Source organism: Tyto alba, unplaced genomic scaffold, assembly GCF_018691265.1.
Source record: "Tyto alba isolate M040663 unplaced genomic scaffold, T.alba_DEE_v4.0 Super-Scaffold_38, whole genome shotgun sequence".
Lineage (NCBI taxonomy): Eukaryota > Metazoa > Chordata > Aves > Strigiformes > Tytonidae > Tyto > Tyto alba.
Genome location: NW_024881313.1, coordinates 1,582,194 through 1,608,652, shown reverse-complemented (window position 1 = coordinate 1,608,652; position 26,459 = coordinate 1,582,194). Strand labels below are relative to the sequence as shown.

The 26,459-nt window shown below is 36.2% G+C and overlaps 1 protein-coding gene across 3 annotated transcripts in view; it reads left to right on the top strand.

Moving 5' to 3' along the window:
- KCNH8 (potassium voltage-gated channel subfamily H member 8) overlaps positions 1–26,459 on the top strand; it is a 197,961-nt gene that overhangs the window by 118,199 nt on the left and 53,303 nt on the right. For 2 of the 3 annotated variants that reach the window (XM_042802265.1, XM_042802267.1), the window contains exons 6-8: positions 4,006–4,163; positions 6,286–6,327; positions 9,778–9,985. In XM_042802265.1, coding sequence (XP_042658199.1) covers positions 4,006–4,163; positions 6,286–6,327; positions 9,778–9,985 — 408 coding nt within the window. The remainder of the gene's footprint in view (positions 1–4,005; positions 4,164–6,285; positions 6,328–9,777; positions 9,986–26,459) is intronic. The other variant, XM_042802266.1, reaches the window with a different exon arrangement.

Here is a 26,459-nt window from a genome sequence, read left to right as displayed (position 1 = left end):
AGGGGGGGTGGGGGGGTGGGTGTCTGTCCCAAATTGTTTTTGTGGACAAAAACTATCCTTGCAAAAAAACATACATTCACTGCCAAAGTGGAACAGTCATAAAAGTGAAAGATGAGATGAAATATAACTGAAAAATCGTTTCTACTGTCCATATTGGAGAACTTGAAAATAGTACACGAAATACCAAAATGGTTTAGAACTGGAGCTGATAACATTTATTTGTTATAAAATTGTAAAAATATGCAACAGAATTATCCTTTCTTTAAGGGTGAGGAATATTTATATGAAAAAAATCCATATGACAATGAAATTGATTAAGTGTACATTTGCCTTACTGCATGCTAAATGAAAATTTAATTAATATTTTATAGAAGCTGATTTATCATAGAAATGCTTCTCTGTTTATGTTACAAAAACTTTAAGAAAAACTGTAGGGACATGAAACTTTGAAACCTGGTTGGGATTTTTCAGGTAAGAGGGGAAAAATTTAAGTCTATATAATGAAACATGACTGTTTTATAGCAGCTATAAATTTCATCAGATCCTTTTGTGATTCAGAGTATCATCTAACATAAATTCATAAAATGGGTATCTCAATGCAAATCTGTGTAGAAATAAACAAGATAGTAAACTTAACACTTTTGTAAAACATTGGTATAATGTTTGGCAGTGCTTTAGGCAAACATTCTTATACCTTGTGCCCCAGAAATGTAGAGGTTTTTAACTCCAACTCCTCCTAGCTTCCATCATCACAACATACAATCAGCACATCACAGCAAACATAGGAGGACAGCATCTCTACAAGTACACTAAAAGAAAGAAAGTTTTATATTGCTGTTCTTAAGATGGAAATGTTGTCATGGATACTGAGTGATGACAATAGATCTTCTGGTCAAACCTTGATAAAAGTTAGTAATTTGTCTGAGTGTCAGATACACCATTTTATTTAAAATTAAGTGTAAGCAACTAAGTAAATTTAGTAGGCAGATGGATTTAATTTTCAAACTCCTTTGCAAGAACAATAGTGTGAAATCTGCTGTAGGACTTCAACAGTAGTTTCTGCATGGATTGTGTGGCTGCTCTGAGTATCTATGTTCATAAAGCATGAAAAAAAATTGTTATGAAATAATGGATCTGCCTGGTCCAAACAGAAAATGCTATCCCCAAGCATTTGATTCCTGTAGGTACCACTCTCCAATGCTATCCTCATATAGTAAGTGTCAAACAAATCTCATTTTTAATGTTCTTCTAGTACCAAAAGTTTCTAAGATAAAATTCTGGAAATGAAAAATTGCTTTAATATAGACTAGTGGCAGTCCATGCCCTCTCAATGAGGCAGTATTTTCCATTGAGATAACATGTCAGATCATTTTATATCAAGCTGATTTACTCTGTTAAGATGAACCTGGTCATATATTTTTGCTCTTCTTTATAGTGTCCTCCTTTACTGTATGTCTGTCCTTTACTGTATAGCTGTCCTCACTATACTAACAACATTGTTGAAAAGTGTCATTTCCAAAGCCTTTTTAATTTAGAAGTAACAGCACAGAGGGGAAAAAACAAAACAAAACAAAACAAAACAAAACAAAACCAAACACACAAACAAACAAACCTGCAATAAAAAAGAGAGAAAACATGGGAAATGGTGAAAAACAATGTCCTTTGTAAGTGGGAAAATTCAGGAAAAGGGAGAAAAGAGATAAATACCTAACAAACATAGTTTAATAAAATCTGCTGCATTTAGAGAGAACTGCATAAATGTTAACTTATTTAATTTTCAATGTGCATGGTCTATATAAGCATAGGGTTTTGATTTTCAAATAAATCATGGAGGGAAAAAATATTTTAATGCTCATTTTTGCATTTTGCTGTCTAGGTTGTACAAAAGCTTGCAAATGGGACAAAGCTCACCCACTGCTCTTTTTATGGCTCTAGTGGTGGCAACACTTTGTGTCTCATGTTCTGGAAAATCTATCCTCCGATTTTGCTTTCTGGGGGGAGTCTGTTCAAACATGCTGGCCCTTGCAGACATTTCTCATACACTGAATGAAAAATTCAGGCTAAAAGGTATATCAGAAATTAGGCATTCATTCTCATGAGTTATAGCAGGAAGAAAAGTTCTCAGGCCCCAGAAACTACTTACAAAACCAGGAGTAGATGAATCTAGTACTCATACTAGTAATCCTACTACTACCCACTTTTTAGTTCTAACTTGATTTGCATTAAATCCAAGTTTTGCAATATTAGTACTGTCAGTGTTCATTACGTTTTATTATGAAGAGACAAAAGTTGAGGTATGTTTAATTTTTAGGACTTCATAGCTTGCCTTTTTTTTCCTAGGAATGTGCTGAATTGAAGCAGATTTACATAGCACACAAGAAACTATCTGTGAGGAAAGTAATATTTGCATCCAAAGATAAAAAAAAAAAAATCCTTTGAATAGACTGGAACTATGAAATACTTATATTATGTGTTTATTTCTATTTGCAAGGCAGACACCATCTTCCTATACCTTCAGCCTGCTGGTGGGCAAGAGGCAGAATTTCACTTGTAGGTGCTTCCATTTGCCATTTCTATCCCCTCTTCCCTGAAGGCTGTAAGAAACAGCTGGTTGGGCAGCAAACACTTCTCAAACATCTGCACACTCCGTGCTGTGTATGACATGGAGCCAGCCCCCAGCAGCTGCTTCTGCTGCATCCTTACAAGAGCAGGGTGTGGGAGAAGCAGCTGAAGGCATACCTTCTTGGGCATCACCTAGCAGACAGAAAAGGGTCAGTGCTGCCGTTGCTGCCATAGACAGAGGCAGATGGCACAGGGAACACAGTTCCCTCCTTGCAACACTCAGTAATAGGCTACCTAGAATGCAAATAACACATCTGACAAGTCTACTACACACTGGATTAGCATCTAGAGAGCTGCCTCTCATAACTTGGATATTAAAGGAACTCCACTGGCTTTCAGGCTATCATGACCATCACCCTGCAGTTGTTATTTCATAATGAGAAAAAAGTCAATCACACTCTGAATGTCTTCCTAACACTTGGGATCATTTCTCTTTTATGAGATGGTCTTCAGCATGAGCGTTATTACAATTTGCAATGCAGCAAGCTAATTATCTTGCTATAAAACACCGGCCTTGATGCTTGGCTGCACTTTTTTTTGACATTGCGAAAGTTAGGCACGTAGATCTCAGTAATTTTAGTAGAAACTGGGTGCATAGCTTGAGGACAGATTATAGTCTTTGTCTTGTGGGACATGAAGATAATTAAGACTCTGTTGTCAAAACCTGAAGTTTTCTTTGAGTGTTAACGTGCTTTGGCAAGACATGTCAAAAGTATATCTTGTGTTGAAAGACACTCATTCTGGAATGTTAGATAGGAACATACAAAATACACAAGCCACCAAGCAATTCATATCACTTTTGTGATCTCCATCATATCCCAAAAGCTTTTTTTTTTTTTTTTTCAAGCGAGTTTGGCACCTTTATATTGGTAAGCAAATGGTTATCCTTGAGGATGACATTTGTTCTCTGTGCTGGACAGTTATTACTAAAAGAAAGTTTCAATTACACCTTTTAAGTAAAGTAATTATTTTTTATCTCAAAAGAAACATAAATAGGTGTTACGCACAGCAATCATACTCTAATTTTTCATTAAGAAAAATACCAGGTTTTGATACTGTTTAAAGAGTAATGTGTGTGGTTTGTTTTTGTTTTGTTTTTTTGTTTTTTTTTTTTTTTTTTTATTCAAGCTCCCTTTAAAATCAGTGAGTTTTAAATGCTTTAAACATTCTCTTTACTCCTTACAAACAACTTTGTGCATCAATTATTTTAACTCTGTGTATGTAGATCTTATACCAGTATGTTTTAGCTGTTTCTGTATTAGATTTTTCATCTGTTTTTTGCAGTGCATAAATAAAACAGCCAGTGTTATGATGGATTCCTGGTGTTATCCCCAGGAATCAAGAAATCGCTGTCTCTGATTCTGTTCATTCTTTGTCAAGCAGATATTATTTTAAATTTCCGAACAACATATGTCAGCAAGTCTGGCCAAGTTATATTTGAAGCAAGATCTATTTGTATCCACTACATGACTACCTGGTTTATCATTGATTTAATTGCTGCACTTCCTTTTGATCTTCTTTATGCTTTCAACGTCACTGTGGTAAGTACTAACCTGCCTTCTTTAATTGTTCTTTTTTAAAGAGAAGTTTTTTAGAGGATTTTTTCCAGATCTGAAGACTGAAACTTAACAAACTTCAGTGTCTTTTTCAGCTTTGTAGTGTATTTTTACATTGGATGTTGAAGGAAGGAATACAATGTAATTGTACATGTTGATTAAAAGTATTACAAGGCTGAGTGTCACAGTGATCATCTATCATGAGAGACACAAATGTACCATTTTTTTGATTCAGTTATCCTTCCTTTGTAAACAGTTGCACTTGTGTTAGCTTCATTTTTGCTCACTGTGCTCAAATACAATTCCCTATGACTTTTGCTCTCTTATGCTGCATAAATTCAATCCTTAATTTTTCAAGACTCATAAATTGTTACTGTGGTAAAGTAAATCATTGTTACTGTCAGTGTTCTCTACTCAGCCAGGAATTTTCTTTCTCTATACCTCCAGGCATTCTAGTGCAAAAATTACAGCATGATCATTAATTTTTCTGTGTTCTAACATCTATTACTTACAGTTGTCATTAACTTTGGCTTTGATTTTAACTCATCTTTTTTAGGAATATAGTAAAAGAATGTTTAAACCACTTTGAAAAATGCATGGGTCTAACATCTGGTGATGTCACAATCATGATTGGTTGCATTTGTATTAGTTTACTTATGCTAAAACAAAAGTTTTTCTTCTGACAGCCCTATTAAATTTAGTAGAGTAAAAATCTACTAAGCAAAAATATAACAAACAAACCAACCCTGCTAAATCCCAAACACCCCTCCCTCTCCAAATCATAAAGTTTAATTTTGGAAAAAAATGTTGGAAAAGGTTTCCCAATTTTGTGGATTTTTCACATAAGAGACTTAGGTTTTTAAGCAGTCCACTTTCTAATTCTCAGAATTTTGATCTTTTGTAAACATATGCGTTAAATCCTATTTTCATTAAATGTGAGTTACAGACAAGTAATAGATAATAGGATAGACACATATCTGAAAAAAGCATAGAAAAACACTAGTCAGGAAGCCTCCCATATAAAGTATCATGTTTGATTTGATCATTTAGTTCCATTTCCTTTGCTGATCATCCTTTTCACTCCATTTGTTACATCAATCTGGTGTTAGTGCAGTAGCTTTTAAAACCAGACAGTTAATAGTTCTACTTTCTTCAATCACTGGGTTTTTCTGTAACTGTTGGGTAATCTATTTAAATACACTACTATCTCAGTTTATCCCTTACATTAAAACCAAACAGCCAGCATAACTCCGTTGGTTTAATTTCCATTAAGTATTTTTCATTAAATGAACTGATCTTTTCCTTCAAGGAGAAAATTAAAAAACCAAAATTGATTTTTTTTTTTTTTTTTCCTATCGGGAAGACTGATATACTTTCCATACTGAATTTGGAAAATACAGTATTATCAAATAATTAGTTTTTACAGTTAAAATATCACTACATTAAAAATGCTACTATAATATAATTAATACACATCTCCTGTCTGTTGTGCTTTTATACTTTTTTCCTGAATAAGACCAGTAATATGGTGACTAAGAATATCCAGGGACACTGAAATGTCCCTCTTTTAGTAGTAGATCCTTAATAAGATCATTAATGATAGATTAAGTCCTAACACTAAGCCCCAAGTAATAAACGATATATAGTCATGTTGATCTCAAAATTAACATTAATGGACAGGCATAGCTTCCTGAATTCTCTGGGAGTTAAATACCTTATTAAAAGTTTTTGCAAGGTCCAAGCTGCTTCCCTCAATTGCCTTGGCCCAACTTTGGTAGCTAACTGCTATATGGTAAAGACCACTCCATAGTAGAGAGTCACGGGCCAATCCTCCCTTCCCTCTGATAAATGAGAGCAAATCCAGAATTTGGGAGTCTGCGCCCTGCATTCATCTGAGCAACCTCGGTCATTTTGCTCTCTGTATGATTCCCGGATGGGAACACAGTGCCTTACTGTATCATATTTCCCATTGTGGCAAGACTTGGCAACTGTTACTCAAGATAACAATGACTATCAACTGTTTCAAGAGCGGGGGGAGGTGTTAATCACATTCCACTGTTTTCAGACTTTATGATTTAATAAGCCATTTCCTCATGTCTGTTCTCAGATTTTCACTCCATCGACTCTCAGATGTTGCCTCAACAGAACGGTGAGAAGGGGCATCAGGGAGCATCTCACTCCTTTGCTGTTCAGGCCCTGGCACAAAGGCCAAACCTTTAGGGGTGCTCTAAATTCTGCAAGCTATAGGTATAGTGCCATACATACCTATGTATGTATGGCACATGAGTGTCACCCTCCCGTTGGAGATTTGTGGAGTTAGAGTGTGTGAAAAAGCTGTGGAGTCTCTCACCATCCTTGGAGATATTTTGAAAGAAAAAAGTGAAACTGTATGAGTTGGCTCTACTGCCTTTACACCTTGCAGGGATTTTGCCCTACCACTAAATGGGTAACTCTTGGGAGGTCTGAGACGTTTCTGCCTTACCTCAGTGCCCGTTGAGATCCCAGCTCCTTCCATCATTGTATTCATTTGACATAAAGGATCCCCTAGTCTGTGAAAATGTGGTGTGAAATATTGTCAAAGTAACAAACAGGACATTAAGCACTAGTTATAACTGAATTTGCTCCTCTCTGAGTAACTATTGGTGGTTATAGAGCAAGAGTATCATTTCTTGAGGAAAAACAACTAACCAAGCAGACAAAAAGGATTAAAGATCCCTGCCACTAGTTATTTCTTAAAATGTATCATGTTTCCTTATTAATTCATTTTTGCTGTAGATGATTCTTTCAAACAGAGCGTTTCATCACTAGTTTGTAGTAACTTTATTTCTCAATACTTCTCAGCACTGTGCTATGATTGAGTTTGTGTTAGTTTTAGATAAAATTCTGTCTCTCATTTTGACAGAAAAAGGATAACCCAGCTAGTCTCAAATGATTAACTAAATGGAAAATTTAGATGGTTTTATATCTGTGGGCAAATCAAAACCTGTGCAGGCACAAGTATGAGTGCTGACTCCTCGTTTTGTCTTTTTAAATTTGTGACATAGAAAAGGAAGCTGCCTGATGGTATTTCAGGTCTTCCAATGATGGATTGGACACAATACAAGGGTTTAGCATGACTAATGAGAAAATTCAGTGCAATTACATAAGATTAACTACATCTGTGTTTAAATTTCTGCAGAAATTATTTTGAAATGAGTCAGTCTTTAGGCTTTAAAATGAAACATGTCTCCATATTAAAAAGAATGTTATGGTATCTTATTCACTGTTTTTATATCTATCACTGTTCTGTAACTTAATAAAAATGGTCAGAATTTAGTCACAAGTGATAACTGACAGGGCACACTTATTGTAACAGCCCTTTTGAAGTTTCTTATTTGTAAGAATCTAATGAAAAAATAATTTCACCTAAGTTATCATTATTTGATTGTGAGGTTGTAGAACATAAGCATCCGTGTAAAGATGAATTCTCCAATGTGAAGGCCATAGCACATATACAATCATTATATATGTTTTTATATATTACTAAAACACCTTGAAGATTCAGTCATGAATAGGGACCACTCTAAATGCAACAGAACCATGTTTGTTTCAAACAAGCTGATGAGAGAGAAGAAAAGGAGACTTTGGGAAATTAATTAGCACAGAAAAAGAGACAGTTGGTATAGTGGCATGACATTCAATTAGAATAATTATATTTTAATAGTGATGTGATTGTAATAATACAAACATGGCAATTCCTTCAAATATTTTACAGCCTTCTGCCCCAGATTTGCAGATATTCTTGTATTTAAGGCCACAGACATAACTGGTTTCACTGACTTATTGTAGATGACATAAGATGGATAAAAGAAATTCAAGAAGAGAAGAAAAAACCTTGTAATTTTTTGTATGCTCTAATGTGAAATCTTACTCCTGACAGCAGTGAACCTCAGAGTGTCATGTTTTTGTTGATTTTCTTTTTTGCCCTGCTATGTACATGAGAAAATATGTAAAGGTTCTTGAGGAAAGAAAGAAAAAAAGAAAGAAAGAATGGGCAGTAAATACTGCATGAAACTCATGGGAGACTTACTTATGCATTATCAAAACTGTAGTAGCAAAAAAAAAAAAAAAATAGGCTTTTTTAAATTTTCTTTTTACAGGTTTCCCACCTACTTAATTCCTGAGACTGGAGTAAAATCAATGAAATGTTAAGTCTTCAAGAATAAATCTAAAATACCCCACTTTACAGAATTTATTAGTCAACGTGGACCTAGATGTTAGTGGACATATTCATTCACAATTTCATAGGACACCTATGAAATTTAGATTTTAGATTAGTTTTGGTAACAGAAACAGAAAGATTTAGCTTCAGGTTATTCTGGATTAGCAAAAGTAAAAGGATGATATTCAAGCTGTGCTTTTAGACTTTATTTTCAGAGAGTTCATTACTGTGCTCTAGAAAGGCTGTGGGAAGAGATGTCAAGTTAGGTATTATTTTTCTAGCTGATGTATATATCCTGTATAAGCCAGGTACCTAGTAGGCATGTTTCATTAATGTCTCATTGGGAGAAAAAGCTTACTGTTAATGAAAATCATGCCTATTTAATCTTAAAAAAAAAAAAAAAAATGGGATCCTAATCTGGATATTGTTTGATAACTCTACCCAACAGCTGAAACATGAGCCAAGTATATTCCACACAAAATTGGGAGCTGTACACACTCCGGTGTGGCCATAGGTTGGAGGATGCTCTGGAGGGGATGAGGTCATCCAGAGACTGCTCACTCTGTGCATTGCTGCATCTCCTCTGAGAGCACAACCTCATCATAAACTGATCTACACTTAGGGTGCCGAGCAGATTAGGTGCTTCTTTTACCACATACACTTGAAAGGCAATAATATTTTAGGTAAGGAATTTTAGAAGTAGTATTAGAAGTTTTAGTACAAGTTTTTTTGGACTTCAACTTAGTACAGAGCAGTAACGTGTGCCCAGGCCCCTGCACACAGATTTAAATCTGAAGAACAAATCTGATTCTCCACTCACTTCTCTGCTTCCTTGTTCTGCAAAATATCTGCCATATGCTATTGCCTCTTCCAAACTTAATTATTAAGCTGATTTCATCTCATACATAGTTGAGTTAGACCTACTGTTTGGCCATTAGGAGTAACTGAAAATCACCGTGTGCTTGAAGGTATTTATTTTGTGGTTTTTATTGAAATCAAATGAACATTGGTCAGTTTGACAATTATGTTTCTCTTCTAGAGAAGGGAATGATCCATTTTTGCATAAACACAGATTTTTAAGTTAAATCTGAAAGAAGACTTTGCATGAAAAAAAGACAAAAGATCTCCCAGTATTTCAAGTTTGTTTTCTTTAAATCAGAAATAATAAATATGTATGTACACAGCAAAAGTAAACAATTTCATTTTTAACCATCTTCTTTGCTATTCTCTGCTGTCTTAAGATTTCTTCTAAGCATAATATGCAGCTATGTAACTGAATGAAGAGTGGGCAAAACCTCATAGATCTTTAAAAGATAAGAGTTTCCTTTCATTGAAACAAGAAAACTGTGTGATATAAGTCAACTGCTGACAAGTTGTTTTCTCTCTCTGCTCTCCTAGGTTTCCCTTGTCCACCTCCTAAAAACGGTGCGATTGCTACGCCTCTTGCGTCTCCTTCAGAAGTTGGATCGTTACTCCCAGCATAGCACAATTGTTCTCACGCTTCTCATGTCCATGTTTGCCTTGCTTGCTCACTGGATGGCCTGCATTTGGTATGTCATAGGGAAAAGGGAAATGGAACAGAATAACCCCCTTACCTGGGACATAGGTAAGTTATTCTTTCCTCCATACACATATACACTGTGTATATATGCACATATATGTATGTAAATATATACAAACTCATGTATAAGTCATTCAGTAGTTCCTTTTTTGTTTAATATCATACAATTATTTAGTCCTGCTTGTAGAGAAAAGGAAGACTTGTGCCGAATTTCAGGTCAATATAAAAAGAGGGTTAAAATGAAAAGAAAATGTGAAAATTAGAAAACAGAGATTTTTTGGGGGGGAATTGAGAATCTGAACAGGAAAAGACTAGATAGACTGCGTAGAAGAGTAAATGAGAAAGTTCATCCTGTTTTTGCAAATCAGGCAAATTCTTTAACAAAGGCATTCCCTTGAGTGTGCTGATTATTCCTTACTATACACTGAAACAGATAGGGCCTGAAATACCTTCACATTAAGAACTCCCTTTGGAAATATTGTCCAGCTATTTTGCGGGCTTTGCTCTTTTGCACAGCAGATGAGGTGTTTGTCCGTGGACAGATGGCTTTGAGATGCTCAGTTTTGATCCAATGTTTAGTTTCAACCCCAGCCTTCATTCTGATGTCATTGAGTGTTCCAGATTGGTTCTTTAGATTTTAAGATTTTCCTTTTTTTTAAAGGTTTATTATTAATTCTAAGGGTTGTAGCCATTTCTGATGGTACAATGGGGAAACAATAGACCTTGTAAAGGAACCTGGCACCACCAGGTACTTATTCACTGTTGAAGATGTGTTACGCGCTAGTGCAAGAGCTGATACCCCTCATCTTCCCACGTGGGTCATTCTGGCTTTACTGTACAGGTGTGTTTCTTTTGCTGTCTTCCTCAGATGCCATAATCAACATCAAGGAACCCTTTTCCTCCCTTTTCTTTCTGGTTCCTTGTGTTCTATCTTTTTGATTCTACTTCTGTTTACCTTTAGCTTAAATCTTTTATGTGTTCACTGAAGCAGGAGAGGAAACAAGGCCAGTGATAACATTAACTGGAAGGGGGAAGCCCTGATAGTTTTCTTTATGCTGTTAGATACTAAAGAAAAGATTAAAAATCACCTATGAATGATTTAGTATACATGATCTGTGAGAAGAAAAGAACTCCTATGTGCCTCTTCTATAAACAAAGAATATCTAATGGTGAGACAGTTTCCTCACAGAAAAAATGCTTGGCGGGGGGGAATGATGCAAATACCTGTAACTAAAGGCACAATGACATGCATTCAAACTGCAGTATGCCTTATTCTTATCTTCTTTATTTTCTTTCTTCTCTCTTAACTTCTTTATCATATATCTAAATATCATCTAATGATGATAAGCCTGAAGGAAAAATGACAAGTACGGTAAAGGTGCCTGCCCTCAAATTTTGGGTCAGGAAAAGAAGAAAGTCCAATAAATACATCTCTCCCATTTGTCCATACGTTACTGAAAGCTTTGTGGAGTCTTTTTATTCTTCTAGTTGGTTGTTTATTTCTTCCCTTTGTAAACCAGGTCTGTGACCTGCTGCTGAACTCCTTATAGAGTGCAAACCTCTCAAAGAAAAGACTGCACCTGTAGGGGAGAATATACAAAGAAAGCCCACTGTGCCCAAACTGGTCAACTACTGCTAACAGAAAAACAAATCCAGATAATAATAATAATAGTAAAAAGAAGAGTCTCTCTGGCAGGAAGTAGCTATGAAGACACATTGTCAGCTTATGTAGGCCACAAATGATAGCTGACTTCAAAGCATTCATTGCAGTCCCAATGATGACAATGGCTTCCATTCTTGCTCCCCAGGCGGGGCTGCTGACTGAGCTCCCCATGCAGCCTGTCCCTCTTCCTTTTCCTTGAGCCAAGGCCACATTCAGGAAATTCTCCTCACATTCCCTGGGAGTCTTGGCATTTATTGCTACAAAAACATTAACTTTCACCCCTCAGTTTTGTCCTCTCTTGGGAAATAGCAGTAATAAGCAAATGCCCCAACAACCTCATTCGAACAAATCCCAGTTTATGCGGAGCAGATCCATTTCAATAATGTCCCATTTGCATCTCAGTGAAGAGTGCTGTATCTGGGTTATCACACACTGATCATCTTCTAGCGGGCTTCCTAGGCAGGAGCTGCTCCTTAACAGCCTCTCACCACTGGCTTATCTCAACGTGAGACTCGGTGATCTTCCCAGGACAGCTGTAGGCAACGCACCTCCCCACTCGATAGGCCAAGGCACTTCTTAGTGGTGTGTATTCTTAGACTTTAGCATCCTACCTGGCAAAAGGACTTTGCTGTTGAGCTTACAGCCTGATTTTATTTTTCCAAAAGAGTGTTTTTGAATTTTTGTCTGGGAAGCTGTTCTACTACCTTTGTAGATAGTCTCTAAAATATTTAGATGCTACAAATGTATAATAAAAATTATACTGCAATGAATTCTGAAAAGTTCCTACAGATGTTAGTTCTGTATCTGTCAGAATGGTTATTTCTAAAGTTCTCTCTAGCAAGAAGTTAATTATTTTATGGCTTTGTGGATTTGTTTTTGTTTGGTTAGGTTATTTTTAAGGCAGCCATTTTAAAATGTTGAATGTATTAGAAATTAGGTTTTTTTAAAAAGAGCTCGGAAAACTCCAGATAGCTGGTATGAAGCCATTATTTTGCAAAGATCACTTCAGTGCTGATAAAATTGCTGTTTAAGCTTATGTGTCACATGCGAGCAGAAAAATAAGATTATATAATTTCTTCAATCAGTGCAAATTCTATTGCTCTCCACATGCAAACTACTTGCTGGTGAAACAAGTTAAGTCTTGGCCATCTATGTGCTATAATTTTTGCTACTCTGGTGATACACAGCTGATTATGTGCAGCTAGCCTTTCTTTTCACATTAAGAAAACTTCGAATGACCAGTCCTCTATACCTCACAGCACCCATGTAGGCAATATATTGAGTGGGGAATGGTAGGTGTGATTTAGGGTGTGAGTGATTAAGCAAGGTGAAATGAGATCTGGAGATCCTGATTAATCACAAACAATGCACACAGGAGAAATCTTGGTTGGAGTATAATAAAGGTAGTGTTATTGTAAGACACTGAGGTTATTCTGTTCCTGTATGAAGGCATCAACTGGAAATTTTTGTGCATTTTTGGAGAGCATGTAAATGACATTTCTTTTACTGCAGGCAAAGCAATAGAATATGATCTTTAGTATTTACAAGTTTTAAATTTTAATCTTTTAATTTTATTACACTAATACCAAAACTGGAAACTCTAGTTTCCATCAATAGATCTTATAGAAAGTTAATTGCAGGCATTAGGAGGCTTTTTAATTGGCAGCATTAAAAAATACAACATATAAAATAGAATTCCTATACATTTTTATTAAAAGTCATGTGTCTTCCCCTTGGAAAGTATATTTTTTTATTCTTCACTAGGGTGTCTCAGGTGGTGTCTGCCTGAAAAGCTGGTACCCTGGGTATGGATGCTGCAATGCATACAATAGCTGCAATTTATGGATGGGTTTGTTCTAAGAAGGGAAAACCATGCCTGGAATGAATAGATTTCTTTGCTTTTTATGTTTGCTTCTATTTTTGTAGTGAGAGGCAGAGGGACAAAAAAGCTTTTAGCAACCTTCTTACTCCATTTAGTGCTTGCTCAGAAAGCCTGCAGCACAGATTTCAAGACCAAGGTTTTGCTAACACTTAAAGCAAACATTTTAAAGCTACAGTACTGTTAACATAATACTTTGGTCCTTGCTGTGCTATCAGATATGCACCATAGCCCAGATCTCACAACACTGACTTTAGTGGGAGTAGCATTTGCTTCTGTGTATCTATTTCTCTTGCTAATTTCAACAAATTAGGTGTTTAATTTGCATTTGGATTGGGGCAACGGGAGTGATAAAGTTCTCCTGATGAAAATACCCAGAACCAAAAGTGTATTTGTTTTGTTCTTGCTGGACCTAATTGTAAGCCTGTATTTCATTTATTTTTTTGTCATTATTCAGGCAACATTCTCATTGCAAATAATTTTAAAACATGGTTACATTCACAAATTTAGCAACGTGGTTGCACAATAAGAAAGATGTAGTGTCTGGGAATATTATTCATGAACTGTCATGATGTGGCATCATTGGGATATAAGCCAGTGTAGTATAATGTTAAAATCTGGATCTCTTCCTTAGCTCTAGTATTGGTATTTTAACTGATTACATGAGATATTTGAAAGATAGGCAGTAGGGTGCTGTTTTCAGGTGCTAGAAACCCTTATTTCGGCAAGTTCTTCCGTCTCAGGAAACAGTTGTTCCACATGCAGCAGCTTGGCTCTAACATTTGATAAAAACACGATTTCTGAACTGGTCATTCCAACATGCCTGAGACAGCGGTACACTCCTCGTCCTGCTTTTCCCTTCCAGCTTTTTCAGATCCCTCTCTGTTACATTCCATCTTGTTCACCACATTTGTCCTCACTGGTGAAACAGATGTTTCCCTGAGACATGACATGATTTTTAGCAACCTGTAAAAATAAGATTAACTTTCCATTAGCTGGCATGGAATGGGGACTAGACTGTGTTCAGATTCCTGGCTGATCCTACCGTTCTAATTCCATTGACTCCAATACATTGACTCTCATTTCTACAAGTTTAACTGGTACCAGATTCAGGCATAAATTCTTTTTTTTTGATGTCTGCTCTTTCGAATTGGTATGTACTATTCCCCTTCAAGTTCTTATCAAATATGAGAAACTACTTTTTGATCTGTCTCTAGGGGAAACAGATAATATTGAAATTGTTTCCTGTTATTCAAGGCATTCATCCTGTGAGAACCACATGAGCTGTTGAAACTCAGCTATCTTGAGTGTAGTGAGGAGATTAGAAGGCCAAGAGTGAAGATGTTGGTTCCCTTAAATAGATAAAGCTGTCAGGTATAATTTGTGTAATTGTCTTGAAAAAAAATTCCTTCCTGTCCACCAGAAATTCAGCTGCAACTTTTTATTAGTCCACACACTATACCACTTAAAACATTCTCACTATGGAGGAGTCATTATCAAAGCAAAATTTTTTAAAATTAAAATAAAAAATAACCTGTGATTTTATAGAAAATAATTTATATGTGTTTATCTAGGAGAAGCTTTAACATTAGGTCTTTAAGGGTTATTCTTTAGTTATCTAAATCTTTATTTCAACAAAATACCTTTACTTTTATCTCAGGATTTTACTCATTTTATATTAGGTATGTAATTTACAGTAGTTCTGAAAATAAGAGCTCAATCATGACTGAACCACTGTACTTTCATGTACTCTGTGATAGAAAACTTCCCCCACATACTTTGTTTATCACATACTTGCAGTCAAAGCCTTTAAAGGGACTTGGATGTCTGGCTCCCAATGAAGGACTTATACCCTGAATTATCTCTCAGGGCAATGGGTGTCAGATTTAGGTGCAGAATAAGGCGCATAGCACCTGAGTGGAACCAATAGTAAATGTTCAAAATAGTGTTTTGCTTTCAGGCACTCTCACTCAAGTTTTATATGCCTCATGTTGCGCTGCAGGAAAGTTATGAGCCCTTTTCAGAGGTACTGAAGGACATGTATGTTTCACGTAATGGAATTTAACATTGAAATCCCTCAAATATTGTTGATCCAAACTGGTAAATCTATCAGTGTCTACTTTTGTGAAAGTTTACCTGTGTTTGCTCAGTGTTGTGCCTGTGCCAGTAAGGATTGTCCCTTTCTGCAGTGGTTTGCGCACTCCTCTGAGTCTGCATAAGCAGCTTGGGGTTGTCTCCATCCAGAGTACAGATGTGAAGTAGGTTGTTCTGGTGAAATACAAAACAAGAGGTCACTGATTTATTTTGGCCGCAGAAGGAAGGAAAGGCATTGTTACTGAATTTCACTTTTCTTCAGCATGGGGTTTGGGCACTGGAACTAGTGTCTAAGGTATAGAAGATACAGGTACAAGGCAAATCCCTTTAAGAGAGCACCATATCCTGATGTATGAGTTACTTCACTCGGCAGTTTTCCTGGGCAGATCTCTTCCTTGAGTCCTGGTTGTTCTTTTCCTTCCCAAGTTGATGTTATTTCAACAGAGGAATGGGCAATGCCTGAGTCTCTACCCAGAGTCTCCAGTGTCCAGGTGAAGCTAAAGATGAAGGCTTGGACTCTCCAAGGCTGAGGAGAACAGAGATATGAAGTCTTTCATGTTTCTTTTTACCAGTGAGGTATTAGGTGTAATGACAACCCACATACTCTTTTGCAATTAAATTTGCTAGAGCTATACAGTGATGGGTGAGAGAGGAACAAGAGTTCACAACTACCTTCCCCAATGAGTCCTTCATCCTTAGATGCAGGGGCAAGCTGGCTGAAGGATCCTCATTGAGTGCAGATAGGACAGATGCTCTGCGTGTCTTAATCATGCAAATGCGATGGCATTTCTTGCCTGATGCAGAAGTTGGCTGGTATGTATTATCCAAAATGTAGGTGTCTAATGCCCTAGATGAAAACTTTAGGTTAGACTGTTGAGCTCAGATACCTAAACTCTGTCCGAGTCCTTGGTGGCCCCCAAGTAGCTTCAGTCCTGTCAGCATCAAGCTGGAATATCCATTGAGAGAGTCACTGTCCTGTAACTCTCTTGAGTTTCAACAGTTTGGGAAGTTTTTGATGCCAGGAAGCTTTTTCCAAACTTATGCTAAGAAACCTAAGTCAGTCTTTGTTAATTTTCTTAAGGTCCTGAGCAAATTTGCCAGGAATTCTGAAGCTGCAGTTTTAAGTATATCCTTGATGATACTTGTGGAATTGGTACATTTATTCAGGTTAAAACTCCAGCTATCCTCTTTTCGGGAGAAAGACTATTTTTAGGTATGTATATCTGCTAGCTCTTCCTCAAATAATTCATGTTAGTGAACTAACACAAGTTTCTGTGCTCTTGGCCCCAGTATAACCATGGAGTAAGTAACAGTAGAAAACATATGGGAAAAGTCAATGTCATTATTCCTGTTATTGGCCAGCATAATATACAATTTGTTAAAGCAATAATTAGTTAACTCTTAGTATTTTCATTTTATATTAATCCTCATAATGTGTTGTAGAAGCAGGTAAACACTGATATATCATGAAGTTTTTGCAAAGCAGTTGAGTGACTTAAATAGCTAGATGTGACAAGAGTCAGTATCAAAGTTAAGATAGAAATTTTAGGTTTATTTTTCTTTTCTATATATATATGTCAGATCATTCCAGCTCTATGTACAACATTTCCTTCTGCTAGAGAATTCATAAATATTGTTTTAATGTAACGTGAGCAGTTTTTACCAAATCCAAGCATTCTAAAAACAGAACAAAAAGAAGTATAAAAAAAATTCAGATTTTAAAAATGTGTAATTGTCAGTCTGCTTTTAAACCTTCTGAGATTCCTATTTTCAACATATTCTTAGCAACATTGGCAACCAGGAGCTTAATTTTAAGAAGTTATTACGAGGTTTTGTGTGATCAGAGATCTCCAGGTACCGGGGCTGTCAGGTAGATCAGCTAACAAAGACACTAGGTAAAATTACAGTGCTAAAGAATGATAAGGTTTTGGACCCAGGTCATGTGAGTGGTCAGTGCGTGCAGCTACACTGGATTCCAGACCTACTTCTGGATTCCAGACCCAATTTGAGTCTGGACCTATGACAAAACAGCTTCTAGCAATTTCAACAAGTGTTCAGCTTAATAAGAGCTAAAAGGAATGTGCTACAACTGGAGTTTTGGGAAAGACTGCAGCTGGCACCTGATCTGGTGCTACCAGGCAGGTGGCAAGGTCCAGCCCAGGTCCCCAGCACTCCCTGGTCCATTTTGATCGCTTCTGTCGAGGGGAACAGCAGTTCAGTTTATTTTGTTGCATTGATAGAATTAAGTGGATCCTCTTCACTGCCAGAAAGAGTACTTGTAAATTTCCAAGGCTCTTGGCCTGGAAAACCGTATTCTACTATAAAATATTGGTCTAGTTTCACCGCTCCAAACACACACATCCATCAGGTTAGAATTGGCATGTGTAGATTTATGAACCCTTGCAGGGGAGGAAAGAACTTCATGCTGACTAAATTGCACAGGTCATCATTCACTAGCTGTGATCAGTTGTTCATTTCAATCTGTCATCTCTGTATCTGAATTATTTTAAACTCTCAGTCTGTTTCGTTATGTCTTTGATTATCAGTTTTCTTAATTTTTTGTCATTGGTAGTAACAGAACCAGTTACTTTGGAACTGTGGTCCTTTCTGATTTTCAAGAGACAACTTTAAGAAAAAGAATTAAAAACCCCACAGTTATGTCATACGTAAGTGCTGGCATCTTCAGTTTAGTAAAATTAATTATAATGCTCTGTTCACCTGGTGTGTCTGTATTGAAGTTCCATTGTTATGTGGAACATACACACCTGTATACTCACCTGTCTATTTTGTATATCTGGGAGTGGGGAAATGAATAAATCTGGCCTAAAAATAATTTCTAGTTAATATATAAAGGAAATGGTTTATGGTTACCACTCTTGTGAAGCATTTTGGGGCATCAGTAGCTTAAAGAGTCAGACAACTAGTTTTGTTTCTTGCTTGCAGCACTTACATGAAATCATTAGCCCCTGGACTGTAATACATGAATAATAAGTAAGAATAAACTAAATGAACAAATGAGACAATTACTTTGAAGCTAAGAAACTTTTCAAAGCATCCATCTCACAAATAATTGCAAACTGCACTTGTGACATTGTACATCCTTTGAGAAAGACAAGGAGGTACCTCAACACTGAAGCATTTCACAGTGCTTAAGTATTCTAAGGCAGTCGAAACAGAAATTTTAAACCCCAGAAGAATGCCTTACACTAGAACACTTTTCAGTGTTTTCAATAGGTTTGAATCCTCTTCAGGTTTACCTCTCAGTAAAAGTGTTTCTTTTACTGTATGCACAGTGTGTACCTTTTCCATGCATTAAAATTTGAGGTACACAATTTCCAGCCCTGTAAGAACTAAAATAGATAAATTCATTAAAATCATGAAGAAATTGTAGTGAATAAATGTACTTACTTGCTTCAAAACAACTACAAAATATTTCTTTAATGTCTGATGGATACCTTACCTGAATGTTTAAAACAATTTTGGTGTAGAATATGACACCCAGTTTGGAGAAACTTATAGTCTGAAATATTTATGAAAGAAAACTTTTTCTTTTATCTGATAGGGTTACACTTTTGAATAAGTATAACTGGGGAGGGAAGGTTGATCTAGTTTTTGAAGAGGAAATCCTATTTGCACATAATCACAGTTATGCACAGTTTTTACTACTATACAAGCAGAGGCACATAGTTTTTCCATTCATTTGTCAGTCTGTTAGAATAGAAACAGAGAAATGTAACTGCTACATGGAGGTTTTATATGTACAGCTGTAAACACCTGGACATGAACTAGAAGTGTGTGTGTAAACTTATCTGCACATGGTAAAGACCTACACTTATAAATTAAGGTCTCATAAATGCTTATCTGAAAACCTGGCCCTTCTTTTCTGCCTGCTTTATATGTAAAACATACTTTCTAGGAAAGGTTTTCTTTATTAACATCCCTCACTTCAGACCTGTGTATACCAGAACTTGTCAGGATTTCAAATATAAATTTAAATTTTAAAATATCTATAGAAAATAATTCTGCAGAAATCATTCAGTTTTGTATTTGAAAACCCAAAACAGTGTTCTTAGGATGGAACTGTGCCAAACCAAAGTGTTGTTTGTTGAACTGAACTATTTCCCTTGCTTTTAGTCTAACATTAATTTGTATTTCAGCTGCTCTGGGCATTAGTAGGTTTTATTCTGCCATTCTTCCCTGCTGTTCTTTTCTACGGGCTCAGTTGCTTGATTAAACTATATTTTCCTTTATGCACTGTACTTTGCCTTCTGATTGAACCATTTTAGCAATCATAAAATACCCCAGGACTGAGATATCCCACTGGATTTACAGCCCAGAAAAAAATACAGATGAAAATACAGATTAAAGAGAGTGTGAGGTTTTTATGTAGTTATTAATACATTTCCAAGATTTTGTACCTAGGACAAAATTTTTGGACAATTTTTAAGTGAAAAGTAAAAATCTGGTGTGTGAATTGAAGCCCCTGAGATTTTACAAAGTTGAAAGTGTCCTGCTGCGTCTAACCGCAGATTACCTACTTTAATTCCACAAAACAGTTTTTATCTCAGTGGAAAAGCTGTATCTGGACCAATTTCTGAAGCTGTAATAGAAATTCTCAGTGCCACACTTAGGGGGGAAAACCTGCTCAGTATACACCCCATAAGAGGGAATAGTCCCAAGAGGTAAAATAAGACCGTGATCGTTCCACATGGCATAGAGTATAATATATTGCAGAGTAGCATAGAGTATAATTTACTGAAAGTTACAAATATTGTGTATGAAAGCCTTGCTCAGCCAATTAGAAATTACACCAGAGTCTTTAACCCTTAACCTGGTATACTTTGAATCACAGATATGTTGGCTGGAGAAAACCTCTGGGGTTTATTTAGTCCAGGCGGTTGGCTGAAGCAGAACTATCACCAGCACTAAACCAGGTCACACATGGCTTGCTTCATCCGAGTTCTGAAAACTAGCAAGGCTGGAGAGGCCACCATCTCTTTGGGTGGCTTGTCCTAGGGTTACACTACCCTCCTGGGAGAGCTTTTTAACAGTTTGCTAAAACATCAGCCTCTTACACATTGTCGTAATAGGATGTTTTGTTAGGATTTCTCAGAATTTTCTACTTCTGGTTTCAAAGCTTATGGCTTGGCTGTTCAAATTACAATGTCTCAATCCAGTTTAAACTCGCAAAGACTTTGCTATATATTTTGAAATCTTTGCAACAGCTGCTTCAATATTTTATTCGACTGCCTCTTTCAACCCCAACATATAGAAAGAGATGCTATGGTGTTAGAATGCCATATTGCATTCCATAGACATCCCATAATGACTAAAATTGCTTTTATTTTCTTCTATAGCACAAGCATTCCTTACATTTTTAAATTTGAAATGTCTTTTGTGTATATTCTTATTTTCTATTTATTTATCCTTCTTCCTGTCCTTTATCAGAGTAGGTGCTTGATAAAAGAAGGGTTTTCCTGCTACCAGAATAGAAAATAATTTCCATATAAAACTGAAGAAATTATTCAAGACTCTTTTCTTTCTAGACTTTCTTCCATTTTCACATACCTTGGAAAATATTCATGCTTCTTTTGTACTTTCATGTGACAATGCTTAAGGTTAACTAGTAACTGCTTTCATCAAAAGAAATGGATGTGGAGTTGTGAGAATATGTCATGGCATTCTAAAATCTATAAAGTTTTACAGAAGCCAGATTCTGTAAAACTAATTATACCTAGTTATTCTAAATCATTTTTCATTGTCAGATCCAAGATAGGTATAGATAAACATGTTAATGCTTAGGATTTCCTTATGTTACACACTTCAAAAGGACCTGTCATATCTGCTAACACAGATGTTTTATTTCAGAACTGCTGTAACCTGAAATACATAGTGTGCTTTCCCATTAAGACACTAGCTTTCTTTTTTACTTTTTATTCCTTTTTTACATCAAGCCTTCATTACACTAAAAATTCTTGCTTTGCTATTAAGTTAAGGTATAATGTGGAGTAAAATATCCCATTGTTGATTTTCCCCTCATAAAAGCCAAATATGTTTGGATCTCAACTTCCTTGATTCAAATGACACATAGGAAAAATAAAAATGAAAAATGTTACTGAAGTTATAGATTCAAGAATTAGAAAATTAAGGCAGGAGCAAATGAAGTGTTAGTACTGTTTATCATAGGGCTGCCTGACTGGGGCAGCATCCTGGTCCAGAAAGCAACACAATGGCTCCTTAGGTAAGAATGCAGAGGAAAAGGCTTAGACAATATGGTGAAACTTATGGAGCGAGCAAGGAGAGGATTGCAGGGAGGGTTAGCATGCTTAGCTGTTATCTAACTAGCATGGATGTTAATGGTATTAAAGACAAGAAGAAATGGGTATCATCTAGACTGTAACAGTCTATACTGACCCAAAGCAAACTCCATGTTGAACTCCATACTGTCCTATCATCCCCTGTGTGATTATGCAGGCTAGTCAGATGAAAACTAACATGGTCTTGTTGCAATGCTGTAATTATCCTTTCATTTGTAATTAGACCTACTAATGGAAATAGCTGATGTGCTGAGGCATCTGCCCATTTTACCAAGTTGGGAGGATGCATTTGAATGGGTAGAGGCTGCTGAAGATAGTCTGAAAATTGCTGAAGATTTGAGAAGCAGAGATGGCTCTTACAGAGGAGTCTCGGAGTAAACAGCCCAACTCTTGTAGATCACTGGCAGTTAAACAGGCAGTATGAAAATACATGTAGCATATTTCACTGCTTTTATAAAAAAATATACACTCTTCTTGATATCTTGATGTTGCAAATAAATAATTCTTTCTTTTACAGAGATTTTTAAGGTATTGATTACCACTGTCATTGCCCCTAGGAGAATCTATTTTCAGATTCTGAGTCAGGACTGTTAATATACTCGCTGTTAGGTCTGAGGAACTGCATGTAAATGAAGTACTGAAAGACTTTAGCCTGAGTTTCACTGATGGTGAGACCTGAGCAGGTGAGAACATCATGGAAGAGGTGAGATCAATTTACCAACTATGCCACGTTGAACACATACAGACACGAAGTTTTGCTAACAACCTTAAAACTCACATTCTTCAAGGTTTTCTTTTGTGAGATTTCTTTGCATATTTTGATAATAAAGGTTTCATCTTAATTTCATCAGTATTGCTTATGGAAGAGGGTATTTATTTCTTTAAAAAGACAGGAACGTATCATCTGTAGTAGCTCAAACATTTTTTGGCATGATTTGGACTCCAAACACATAAAAATGCAAAGCAGGTTTCTAACACTTTAGCTGACAGCATAAAAAGAAAGTCATTACCATTAATTTTATTGCAACAGCACCTGGGATCCTAGTTATGGGTCAAGACCCTCTTGTCTCCATTGCTGAATTAACACAAGATAAAAAGGTTGCTCTTGCCCAAAAGGGTATTACGCTCTAAATAAAAGATAAGAGAAGCTCTAACAGATGGGTACTGACTGATGGAGCACAGGGAAGAAAAGAGGGCATAGACAGACATGCTCTTTGCACTGAATAGACTAGAAGCACAAACATTTCTAATTCCAAGCTTAACTGCAAGGCATCTGATAGCCTGGAAAAGGACAGTAACAGCCAGTTTGCCTAGGGAGCAGTAATGTTAAATGCTAAGATTCTTTGTGAAGTGACAGTGTGACCACCTCCTTAAAGGAGATGATTTGCAAATGATTTATATATTTCTAATATGTTTGCAATTGTATTTCTTAAGTTAGCTATATGTTTAGCCTTGTACATTTTACCTGTAATCTAAAAATTAAAGGAACATTTTACAATATTACAAAAAAAAAAAAAAAAAGCAGTTAATTTACTTATGTTACTAATTTATTTTAGTCTACGAACCCTAAAATAAAAAAAATATTTTGGGGGGGAGAGACAAACTAGGATAATTAAAAAAATAAAAGTTAGAAGGCATTTGTCTTTGCTAAAAATATATTAATGGCATTAGAGCTGTTTATAAACTATTCCTAGTAAAAAGTTTAATTAAAATAATTAGCTATATATATAGTGCTTTTTATGTATTGACTGTCAGAGTCATGGAAAGCTGATAGTGAAAATATCCCCATCTTGTCCCTTCAGTGAAGTGGTGAAGAGGAAAAAACCTGCTGACTGGCAAAAGAAAGGATTTAAATCTCCCACAAATCCAAATATAGCCCTCTGACAAATTACTGTTGAGAAGAGCTGTACATGCTTACTACAGAGAAGAAGAGTTTCCAGTACATTTCTTTTCCAAATTTACCTACTCCTTGATAAATGAGACTGAAGGAATTTATGATCTAGTTCTGCAGGAGTACAGGTGCATTTACCATGTACACTGGAGTTTCTATGCAACAGTAACTATAAATGTTTAGCGAATTGTCGTAAAATATCAGAAGGAATATGTTCCTTGCAAATCTACTCAGTTCTTAAAATTCTTGTACGTAGCTCATATATGTAACATAGTCAGGTCTCTACTTTGGAATAAACGTGTCTCTGCTGTAAGGGAAATCTTTACTGTGTAATACTATGAGACTATTGCAAAGGTATATTGGAGGCTTCCTCATCAATATGAACAAAAGAGCTGTGCATGTCTGATGTTTTTAGACATCTACAGAATACCGGTTGCACGTCCCACAGATGCAATCTGCAGCCTCGTGTGGCAGCAAAGCAGTAACCCAGCGTAGGGGTGAGGGGGGCAAGCCACCCAAAGCCTGTCCAACCAGTCTGCATGGCTGGCCCACCAAACAGGGCAAGCTCAGCCATCCAGTTCCCATTCCATATGGCAAGTGGGCCTGTTGGAAAAGTCCTCTTGCAGAAACCTCTACGGTCATCCAGAACACCAGCTAGTTTTTTGGAAACTCTCTTGAAGCTCCACTCAAAGGGTCATTTGTGCCCCCCACCCCCCATACCACTCTGTTCTTTCCTCTCACTAGAATATACTGTAGTTTTAGGCATATAATAACCTATCTGGAAAGAGAGTTTTATGTCATGTGCTAAAGGAGAAATGTAAGTAACTAGTTCACATGAACTATCTACCATCTTAATAAATATTTAGGGCTCTGACTGTAGAACCGTGTCTGGGCTGGTCCTCGGGGATTTGTCCAGCCCAGTAGAAGAAAAAGTTAAAGACCAAACCCTTACTTTGCAGACAAAAGAAGATAGAACTTCATTTGGAAATGTTAATGTTTAATGAGTGAACATAGTTAGGTTCTAGGTAGAAACTGGGACTTGAAATGTTTGAAGCTGTTGGTAATTCATGTACACCGTGTTTTGTGAAGTGTTTATCTAGCATTTCACATTAGATGGAAGAGCAGCAGAACTCCACACTGTTCTTACTTATGACTAACCAAATATGTTTTTTAAATATATCTTTCCAACATTGTTTTCTAATAAACTGCTAGCATTTACAAGTATTTCATACCAGTCCTATTGCTCTACCACTTACAAGCCATGAACATGCCCAGGAGTGATCAAACAGAGAGACTTTGGAAATTGCATTGTAATCTATGCACCTGTAGTGTCTTCACTGGGGTTGGATTACAAGCTTCCCATAGGATAAAAAGTATCTCTTCTTGCACTTATGGTTTTCCAAATGAAAATGTGAATTATTTAATGGACCACACCTTGATGATGACAGGAAATTAAATGCTCCCAACAAAGGAATTTTGTCAGTATCTCCAAGGGGGCATCAATTTACATTGAGAATACAGAAATTCTACTTTTTTATTCTAAGCACTAATACTGCAATTTAGTTCTGACAGATAATTAAAGCTTAATTGTCAGGTTTTCAGCACTTCTGTGGGCTCAGCTGTGTTTTTGTTGTTATCAACAACATTACAATTAGATCTTAGATTTTCTTCTTTTTTAATCCCTTGATTGAACACCTCTTCTTACTGAAACTACTAAACTCATCGAATATTTATTGCATCATGAAAACTTCGTTTTCAGTGAGCACAGTGGGTCGATATCTTGTTATAACTTTGTCTAGTTACATGAGTTAAAGCTCTACAAAACGTAATTATTTTTATGATGGCTTCTAAGTATATATTCAATTAGAAATACAACAGCCAATTTATTTACAGAAGGTATTAGCCTTAGAAAAGAATTACATAGGATGTCACCTTTCAAATTAAATTAATTTTTGGTAGACCTGGGAAAAGTTAAGCTTGTATCTAAAAATGTTCTAACCAAAGGGAGTATGAGTTTAGTTTGAAAAACTCCGTAGGTTTTAGAGTCTTTAAAACATCTGTCTCACTGTGTGTCTCTAGATAGTTAAAAACTTTCCTTAAGGATCTAGGGAAAGATACAGTTTCCTCTAGATCGATGTCCCAGAAGAACACCAGTCAATGTATCTGCAAAGGGTGCTCCATCATTGAAGGCAGGCATTCAGAAGGAACCAGATATGAAGGTAACCACTTCACCTACATGCCTTTCACTACAGAGGTTGGTGTATCTAGAGTGTGCAAGCCTCACGGAGCACTGAGGCATACATGGACCTTCAATTTTTATCTTTGTTTTTCTTTCTGACTGCACTATATCTAAGTTCAAACTTTCTCTGGTTGATGTTACAGATGCTCAAAAAATGGTGGTAGAATTCCCAAAGTCTGGCAGAGAATTACAATTTCATCTGACATATGTTCAAATCTTGATCTTTTTTTTTTTTTTTTTTTATGTGATTGATGATAAAGAAATCAACTAGAAGAAAAGATATGGCCCAGATCTGAGTACTGTCAGGAGCATTTTTGTACCTTGGGTTTTGGATAATGTCCATCTCTTAATTGATTTGTTAATTTCGGAAGAGATGTAATAAAAATTATATCGAGTTCCTCTGAAATGGACGTCAAATGGCATTTTTAATGAATCT